Source organism: Neomonachus schauinslandi, chromosome 6 (genome assembly GCF_002201575.2).
Source record: "Neomonachus schauinslandi chromosome 6, ASM220157v2, whole genome shotgun sequence".
Classification (NCBI taxonomy): Eukaryota; Metazoa; Chordata; class Mammalia; order Carnivora; family Phocidae; genus Neomonachus; species Neomonachus schauinslandi.
This window is the reverse complement of record NC_058408.1, coordinates 126851568-126861225: the sequence shown is the minus strand read 5'-3', so window position 1 is coordinate 126861225 and position 9658 is coordinate 126851568. Positions and strand designations below refer to the sequence as shown.

Here is a 9658-nt window from a genome sequence, read left to right as displayed (position 1 = left end):
CAGCGAAGCCTCCCGGCGCCGGAGCTTCCGAGGCGGGCTGCTCCGGGGGCTGGGCCGCGCTGCAGTCCGTGCTGATTGTGTGTCACAGAAACGTGTCCCCCGCGCGCAGCGGCGGGCCCGGCCAGGGTCGGGCGGCGTGGCTGGTCCGTTCCGGGGCCGGCTCCGGCCAAGCCCGGGCGAGCTGGGGCGCGCCCTCCTCTCGACGCCGCGCGGTCCAGGCAGGCGGGGAGGGGCGGCGGGCGGGGTTGGGGGCGGCGGGCCCGGGCCTGAGGGTCCCGCCCGCGGCTCCACCCGTCCTGTCCGGCCTTCGACGGGGTGGTGTGAAGGGCTGCAGGGTTCCTGGGATGGGGGTGGGGCTGGGGCGGCGGCCGGGAGGCATCGCGTCGCGTCGGTCCTCCCTCCCTCCGGGGTGGGCGGTCAGACGGGGACGATGTGGAGGCCGAAGCTGTCGGCCTGAAGCTTGATGTGGTCCCCGCGGTAACTAGTGGCGGTCATAGGCAGCGGCAGCAGCGGCAGGGGCGGAGCCCCGGGGGGCGGCACTATAATAATAAGGGGAACCTGGAAGTTAACACAGGAGAAGAATGGGCTGGGTGAGAGGACAAACAGGAGAACAAAAAAGGAAAGAAAAGCAAAGACCTCCCGGGGCTGGGGTCTGGCTGGATCGGGGCAGGGACACCTTGGTTGGGCTACGGGGCCGGTCGCCCCCGGGAGAGCTTCATTCACCGGTGGGAGAGGGACCCGATCGATCGGTGACCGCCGCCGCCCGAGTGGGGGGACCTTCTAGAGGGACCGAGGGTGGCGGCGGCGCAGAGCCTTCTAGCCCCGGGGGAGGGAGAGAAAAGGAGGGAAGGGGCGGGAGGCGCGGGCGTCCTCAAGGGATCCCGGGACCTCAGTGCTGCACTAACGAGCCCGCCCGCCCGGCACCCGAACGTTGGGTCGCGGGGAGTCGGCCCGGCGTCGGAAGCAGCCCGGCCGAGCTGGTCCGCGGGCTGACGCGCTGAGCCGCCGGCCAGCCAGGTGGCGTACTCACTTAGTAAGGCGGGGTTGCTGAATCTCCAAGCCTCGTTGTAGGCCGTGTACTGGGGGTGGCTGTACGGGTTGCCGGAGAACTCGCTCCCTGCGGGAGGGTGGTGGAGTGGGGATCAGACACGCGCAACGCCGGGGCGGACCCGACGTGCCCGGCCAGCGGCCTCCCCCGGGTCCGAGGTGCAGGTGCGGCGGGCAGAGGAATGCCCGCCAAGGGCGTGAGGGCAGACGGAGGCAGAGCAATCCACCGGGTCTGCGTGGGGAGAGCCCATGGTGGGGAGGGTGCAGAAGCACGGACATGGGCCTGGGGGCTTGGGGCTCCCCGAGGTGGCGCTCCGGACCACCAGGGAAGGGTTTGTTCCGGGTCCCAGCACGTCTACCCGGCTGCTTTGCGGGCCAGGGCCTTTTTAGTAGACACTCTGGTTCTAGGAGCCATAGCCCCACGGGGTGGAAGCGGGCGGGGGAGGGGGGGGAACGGGAAGGTGGCAAAGGAAGGCCCTCGGGACACTTTGTCCCAGAAAGTCCTAAGAATGGCATCTCAGCAAGGTGCCAACGCAAGGGGTGGGGGCTCTGCTGGGAAACAACCCCCTCCCGCCTTTCCCTCCAGAGATTCGATACATGGGCCACGCAGCAGGAGAAGGAGGCGGTGGGAAGCAGGTGGACTGCCCGCCGGTCCGTGAGCGTTTAGCCGAGGGCCCCGTGGGCTGGGAGCCGTTGGAAGCTGCTTCCCTCCCTCCGCGGGAGAAAGGCCAGGCCTCCGGGTTTCCCCCTCGCCCTTTCTCCTGTGTGATGACCCCAGACTGTTTACAGTGATCCCTAACCGCGGGTTAAGTAGAGGAGAAGGGGCCCCTCTCTGAGAGGGAGCTGGGGTGGGGGTGGGGGATGCAGCCACTGGAAAGCCTGTTTATTGACGAGGAGGGAAAGCATGCGTGCAGCAGGATAATGAGCTTCTGAGCTCAACTGTGACCAAGAGGAACTGAGCTATCTCCTTCCCCATCGCTAATGAAACAAGTGTAATTTCCTCATCAGCACTAGATTCTGTTTAACGACTCCCCCCTTGCCACCATGAGCTCTCTGCCGCTCCCCTCATCCCCACCTCCTTGCAGACACCCCCTCCCTCACCTCCACCTCTCTAAGACCTTCTCCAGCCTCCACCTGCTCACTGCTGGGACTTTCCCAGAAGAATCTCCTTGTCCCCAACACTTCTACCCCCACTGCAGATCTGGGCAGGAAGCCCCTCATCCACACCTCGCAGCTCTCCTTAGCCAGTCCCTCTAACTCCCTTCAGCCCCTGTGGAATAGCATCCTGCCGCAGTCTCCCTCTTTGCCACCGCCCATCCCCTCAAGCTCTGCTTAGCCGGGGCTGTCCCTGGATGGACATCCGGGAATGGGGCTAGTCACCCTCTTCTATCCTCCCCCACCACGGGGGTTGTGCGTCAGGGGAGGGCCGCCAGCAGGAGTGGGCTGCAGGCCCAGCGAGTCTCACCCTCTTTAAGACAAGAGTGTTTTGGTGTTTCTGCGAATAGAAACTTCAACTCTCTGGCTTCAAGCCCAGCTCCCAATCAGGGGTGAGAGGTTGGGAAGAGCACAACATCCAGCTGCAGTCCTCAGACCCAAAGTCCGGCCTCCGCCTCTCTGATCCACACAGTCCAGACCCAACTCCACAGGAGCAACGAAGGCCCTGGTTCCTCTGAGGAGGCATCGTGCTCTAGCTTGTCTCTCGGAAGCCAATGTCTCTCTGGGTCCTGCCATAGCCTGTCCTCTGTTCCTCTTTCCTTAGGGACCAGCTCCCTCTTCTCCCTGGGGTGGGGTCAGTTCCCCACACTGGTTTTCCCTGTGGGTTGGTGTGGACCAGGGTGGCTTTGTCTGAGTGACTGACAATGCCCCTGGAAATGGTTCTTGGCTCCAAGTTTCCATGGAAACCAGGGCAGGCTCTTCCAAGCAGTGTCAGCTGGCTGGGGGTGGGCTGGGGCACAGAGAGGAGCTGAGGCTGAGTGCTCCCCAGGCACAGACTCAGGGGGGTGGGCACTGTGGAGGGGGCATGACATACAGTGGGGTGCACACAGGGGCCTCTTCTGCAAACTCCCTCCCTGCGTTGCTCATGAGGGAGGATGAGGGACCAACTGCAGCCTCTAAGGAGAGAGGGATGGAACAGCAATGGTTTGGGCGGGAAGGGACGTTGGGTCTCCCCCCACCCTCAGCCTCAGACCACAGACCACTCAGCAGCTCATCCACAATTTAGTCACCCCCACCTAAATTAGGCAGCTGCAGAATTGTCACCTACCAGGCACCATTCCTGCCAGGGTGGAGGTGGGGTAGCTTCCCTGGCCAGTGGGGGGCACGTGAGGGGGGTAACCAGGCAGGGTGGTGCTCGCCATGTCACGACCTGGAAAAACACAAAGGGGAAGGGGTGAGGCCTGGAAGAGAGAGGCCTGCCTCTCTGCTCACACCAGGGTACTTCGTGGGAAGGAAAGTCTTAGAAAGGAAAGAGCTGTGCGCCGACGTGTGGGAGAACATCTGAACGAGCAGGTGCGGGTGTGCCTTGACACGTGTTTAAGCGTGTTACCTAAGTGCCCTGCGTTCGGCTGTCACCTCTGCTCTGCGTAGCGCTTTGCGTCTCTCTGTGTGCGTTTATGTGCACATGTGTTTCCCCTTGCTTGTGTCTCTTCGTAGCCCAAACCCAGACGGAGAAGGGAGGGAGATGACCTGCTTTTATTCCTCCTCTCAGGCCACATATTCAGCTGTGGTTTCTCCAGAAGCCAAATGGACCTCTATCATCTTGCTCACCTCTCTAGCACCCCATCTTTCCTTCAGGCTTGGAGGATACCCCCACCCCCACCTGTACTGGGGCTGATGGTCTTCCTTGTCCCCTCTGGGTAGAGCTGCAGGTGCTGGGCCTGGCAGGTGTGGAGAGTGGGGGGAGGGGGGTTGTGCAGCCAGTGGGCTATTTTGCTGTTAGGGTTTATGGCATTTAAACGATAGAAAACCATCCCTGAAGTGAAAACCAGGAGCTTTGAGCCAACAGTTCAAGTGGATCAGATTAAGTTCCAATGAGCAGAACCTGCTCCCCCCACGAGCTGCTGGACTTCTGTCCCTGGAAAATTCTGCTAGCCAGAGTCTGGAGGGTGGGAGGCAGGGCTTTCCTTAGCAGTGTCCTGGAGTGAAGGTAAAGCAAGCCAATATTAGGGAGCCACCCTAGTCCACAGACATCTCTGGGACACAGCTACACCTGAGTGGCCTCCTTTCCTTGCCTGTCCCCTCCAGCGCCACGAAGGGATCACCACCTGACTTGCAATTTATGCCCCAATCTTTAATGACAATAATTTGCCCTCTTCCCTCTCCCACATTTCCATGCCCTAGAGACAATGTGATGCTCTCCTGGGTGCCATTTATCCTCTCCAGATCCCCCTTATCCTCTTCAGCCTGTGCCACTCTCCCACCCTAGTGCCTCTGTCTGGCCCTGAGAAGGCAAAGTGTGGCTGGGGGAAGAACTATGCATATCTGGCCCAGCTCATTTTCTTTTCATCAGTTGCCCTAGTCTTCATCCTCCCTATGGCTATTCCAAAGCGCCCCTTGCTCTCCTTGCCACTCTATCCTTGAATTTCACCTCATCTCCTACTTTTCTGAGACCTGAGTTTCCTCACTCCTCCCTTAACGCATCTGAGTGATTCATCTTTCCCTAAGTATACAAAGCTTCAGCTCAGCTTTTTGTATTTCCAGCTGCCTGCTGAACATTTTCATCAGCTGTCCCACTGTCACCTCAAACCTAATGGGAATAAAAGCCAACTCATCTTCCCCCCAATCAGGTGTGTCGAAGAACTTCTTGAAGACCACCAAACCAAAAAACTTTGGAATCCTTCTTTTGTTTTGAGAGAAAGCACTCGTGGGCGGGGGGACGGGGGCGGGGGGGGCAGAGGGAGCATGAGAGAGAGAATCTTAAGCAGGCTCCACTCCCAACCCGACACAGGGCTCGATCTCATGACCCTGAACAACCCTGAGATCATGACCTGAGCCGAAATCAAGAGTCAGATGCTTAACTGACTGAGCCACCCAGGTGCCCTGAAATCCTTCTTGGTATAGCCTGTGTCCTTCCCCTCTGGATGAAGTCAGTCACCAAGTGTTACCAATTCCCCTTAGCAATGTCTGTTACATTGGCCCCATCTCCGTTTCGTCTACAGCCTCCAGAGCTCAGCTCCTGAGCACGAGCCCTTGGTCTGCCACAACAGCGCTTTTGCTTGTATTTCCTGCCTGCACATTCTTGCCCCTCCAGTCTATCCCAGGTGTGGCTGCCCGGCTAGTCCTCATGAAACGTTGCTTTCAACATATCACTTCCCTTGTGAAAACCACCACTGATTCTCTGTAGTCCACAGCTAGAATCTACACTCTGCCAGGCTTTCAAAGCCTCCTGAGTACTCTCCCCATCTGACTTTCTCAGCTCGGATTCTCACTCCGCCTGGTTTGGCTGGACTGTTTTCACAGACGTGTGTGCTGTGGAAACTCTCTGTGCTTTTGCTGTATCATTTTCTTCTTCCTCATAGTTTCCCCTCTCTTTCCAACTCAAGCCTTAAAATGCCTACCATTCTACCCATCAGGGAAGTTTCTTTCTTCTAAACTTCTACAGTGTCTGTGCTGCATGGTTGACCACGTCATTACATTCCGTAAGGCATCAGACCTGTTTCATATTATGGCTCGCCTCCTCAAATAGACCATAATCGAACTGAGGGCAGGGTCTCGTCTTCTGCTCTGTCTTGCATAGCTGAGAAATCAATAAACGATGCTCAGTAAATACTTTACTGATTGATTCTCTATCACTTTATTGCACTCATAGCCAATTCCAGGTGGGTTGTACTGTTTTCTAATTGTTTCATGTGTGTTGGTCTCCTTTGAAGAGGTAAAGGCTGGGACAAAACGTAAATGCTGAAATCTGCTTTTTCTCTAAAAACAGTCTGAACAGGGATTATGAATTTTTATAAGATGGGGAGAGATGACAGTGACTTATTGTGACTCAGTTTTATCATGAAATAGAACGTTTCTCCTGTATACCTAATATAGCGAAGATTTTACATTTCCTAAAACTCAAGAACAGACAACAGAGCAGAACTGTCAGACAAGAGATCACTTCAGACTCCCAGGGAGACAGAAGAAAGAATCTGCATCTGCTTTGTTGTGGGTTTTCTTTCACTGACTTCTACTGCTAATAACAGTTTTATTCCTCCTGCCCATCTCTCAGTGGAGTGGGTCTGAAGTGGACGAGGACAGCAATATCTATCAATTCCTTGAGAGATTAATAATATAGCATTTGTTGGTCAAAAGGCCCCAAGACAGAGGAGAGTTAGGGAAGAGGCAGAGGTTTTGCAATTAAAAAGATATAGAAACCCAATTCCTCCTGGTCTTGTGATCTTAATGCCTACAGAGCATTCAGAGAAAGAAGTAGGCTTCTTTCTTTAAAAACAGGAATTTAAATGCGCCCGAATTCTGATTTTCGGCCTCCTGGTTCCTACAAGCTGTCACACGTGAATTCCTTGTAATCTAAGGTTTTGTCACACAATTCCCTACCTGGCTTCAGGAGAGAGGAAGAAAGGCCGGATGCCTAGAAAGGTGTCTCCAGCTAACCTGGAGTTACCCTATCGCGATGTTTATTTCCACTGGCTTTTCCTCTCGCAAAACAGGCTAACTTGCGGCATACAGAAACTTCTGCTTGCTGCAAGTTGCCCTGAGAACTGTTCACTGAAAGACACACTTCTAAATTCTGGTTAAAAAACTGAATCCGGGAAGTGCCATTCAGACATTTTTAAAATGTGAGAGAAGAGGCCCATGATGAGGAAGAAGCATACTTGCTTCCCAGTGTTCGGCACACAGCCGTGCTGTTCTATCCTGGGACATCAGCATCACCATAAAGAGGTGCCCGTCAGGAGCCCTGAACCAACAGAGGCGTAAGCCACCGCATACAAAGCACTCCCAATGGCTTCATTAGTACGCAGGGGACACCTGAAGAGGAGGAAAAAATTGACCAAACTCTTGCCAGAGCCATATATTCTTCTGGAACACCATTGTCAATGGAAAACACATACTGCAGGAAGTTTTCAAATTACTAAGACCGTCACACCATTTGCCCACAGCATTCTTGGAGCAAGCCTCTTTTAGTGAGAGATATGAATGCATAATGGAAGGTGTGCAAGGAAGAATCAACAGAGCACTGCAGACAGATGGACAGAGGGGAGCGGAGACGGGCTCTAGAACTGTAAGCACAACCACCCCCTAAAAACAAACAAGCAAAAGCACAGAAAGAGGAGAAAACAGCGACATGGCAAAATACATCAGTTACAAAGCATGTGCCGCCCAAAAGAAGCCAGGGAGCAGTAAGGTGCTTTGCTCACCCACAATGCCGGTCACGTGACAACAGCACCAAGAATCACAAATGGATAAAAACAAAAACCCACATATTACCAGGGGGATGGGTATTTCGTGTGGGAGACGTGCTTCCTAAGATCACAAAGTTTTAAAGATGGACGAACCTTCGAGATGATCTGTCTAACCTCCTTGTCTCCAAGTTGAGAAAATGGAGGCGCAAAGGCATAATGACTTCCTCATGGCCAAACGGGAGAGCCCACGTTCAAAGCTATGTCTGTCACACACTGGCTTTGAATGACAACATGAAGCCAGATAATCCCCAAAAGGGCTGAAGGAAAGGAAACGAAGTCACCCAACAAGCAAAAATCTCCTATCGTCACTGTCGTCATTAAGACGAGGCAAGAAAAACAGGACATAAAGAATAAAATACTGACACTGAAAGTCTGTAGTAAAACTCCATGGGGTGGAGTATTAATCTCCTTGGAGAGTTTTCTAAAAAACAAAGACGCTGTTCAAGAAACAGTAGTAGTTGAGAATCTTAAAGTACCCAGAAGTGTTAGAAGCACTGTACTTGATGAGGATGTCTTCTCAGTTCAACTGCGGAAGTCCCCGAAGAGTCTACAGCCAATTTCTACAGCAATCACTGCATCTGAATCAGACAGTGCACTTTTGTCAGACATTCCTTACCAAATGGGCCAGATCAAATCAACTGTTTTGGAGAATCTAAGTGCAGTTCCTCTTACAAGTACAGAGAACAGCAAAGGGAATGACTTTATTAAGAAATTGGAAAATTTCAGTCACCAGATAATTTATGCTGTTTTGTCAGCTCTAAGACTCAAGGACAGAGTTGCGTTTCTACTTAAGCTAGACTAGCTAGCCTTCACTGAGCACCTACTACAGCTAGGCACCGTCCTAAATATTTTCTATGTCTTACCTCTTTTAATTCTCGTATCAACCAATGATGTTGATCTGTTTTTAATCCCCACTGTATAGATGGAAAACTGAAACTCAGAGGGACTAAGTATTATGTTCAAGATTCCACAGATAGTAGATGGCAGAATCTGGATGAACAGAACAAGCAGTATACTTGGGAACTGATTCTAGAATGACATCCTTGAATATTATAGACTCAGAAAATAGGTATTTGGTCCAGGAGAGTAACCTGGGATTATGCTAAGTGAATCCTTCCTAAAACAACATCTTGTTGCTTCTTGTTGCTTGCGTGCTTCGGGTTCTTCCATTTTCTACAGCAAGGATTTTAAACTGGGGTTCACTGATTCCATAGGACTCCATGGATGCGCTTCACAGGGTCCATATAAAGCCGTACATCAAATGTTATAGGTACACATATATAACATCTATAGGGCTTTTGTCATACTCTCAAAAGTATTCCTGACTCGAATATGGATAAACAGTATTTATAACAAAGCAAAAGAACCTGTTCTTTGGCATAAGAAAGACACCAATTTGTTTAAATGTACTTGAATTGTACCAATAGACAAGTCTGCTCATACAAAGAACAGGAAAATAACAGGTGAAGGAGCAGAGAGGCTGATTGCAAGTGAGGAAAACGTCAGCATCCACAAGACCCAGGAAATAATAAAAACGCAGCTGCCAAAGCGGCAGAGATGCTCTGGCCTCGTGATGACTCAGACCACAAGACTTACTAGACATAGATTTATACAGCAAAAGTTCTATTCAGTGAGTGTAGAGATGCTTTTCCTCAGCATCGTTCTCTGAAAATGAGCACTTCTGCTATCCACTTGACACTGTGGAGGACCCTAAGGCCAGAAAACATAACTCTTGTTTTACTATCCTATTCTCAAGTTTTGTCTGCTTCTCATAAGGTCGTGAAGATGAAGACATTAGATTGTTCCAAGGTTGGCAGTCTGTGCCTGCATTTGACACAAGCATTTATAATACTTCCAAGAACACAGTTATTAAATTTGTAATTACTGCCTACATATACTGTACATTTACATTGACTATACCAATTATGATCACTTTATGACCAATCCAAGTTTACATAATACACTGAAGTAACAAACTTTAAATCTGTAAAAACTGCCTTTAAAGGACAGGAAAAGAGTTTTCTATATGTTTCATTTTGTTTCTTATCTCCCATGTTTCTGAATCCTCCCCAAGGTTTCTACGGGGGTGGGGGTGGGGCGGCGCAGAGGTGCCTGCGTGAGAGCCCCCAGCCCAGGCACTGGGTTGGCCCCAGAGCTCTTCATCCTGAGCCTTGCCTTCTCTGGGTTCCAGCAGAGGGGGCTGTGCCCGC

At 52.3% G+C, this 9658-nt stretch overlaps 1 protein-coding gene across 4 annotated transcripts in view; it reads right to left on the bottom strand.

Annotated features, from left to right (window-relative positions):
* Positions 1-417: 417 nt before the first annotated feature.
* The window catches only part of PAX2 (paired box 2), a 76310-nt gene continuing 67069 nt past the window's right edge, over positions 418-9658 (bottom strand). For 2 of the 4 annotated variants that reach the window (XM_021699751.1, XM_021699753.1), the window contains 3 exons: positions 3311-3412; positions 1031-1117; positions 418-539 (listed from right to left, as the gene is read on the bottom strand). In XM_021699751.1, the coding sequence (XP_021555426.1) occupies positions 418-539; positions 1031-1117; positions 3311-3412 (311 nt within the window). Of the gene's footprint in view, positions 559-1030; positions 1118-3310; positions 3413-9658 lie in introns of all 4 variants that reach the window. The other 2 variants (XM_021699754.1, XM_021699752.1) reach the window with 1 other exon arrangement.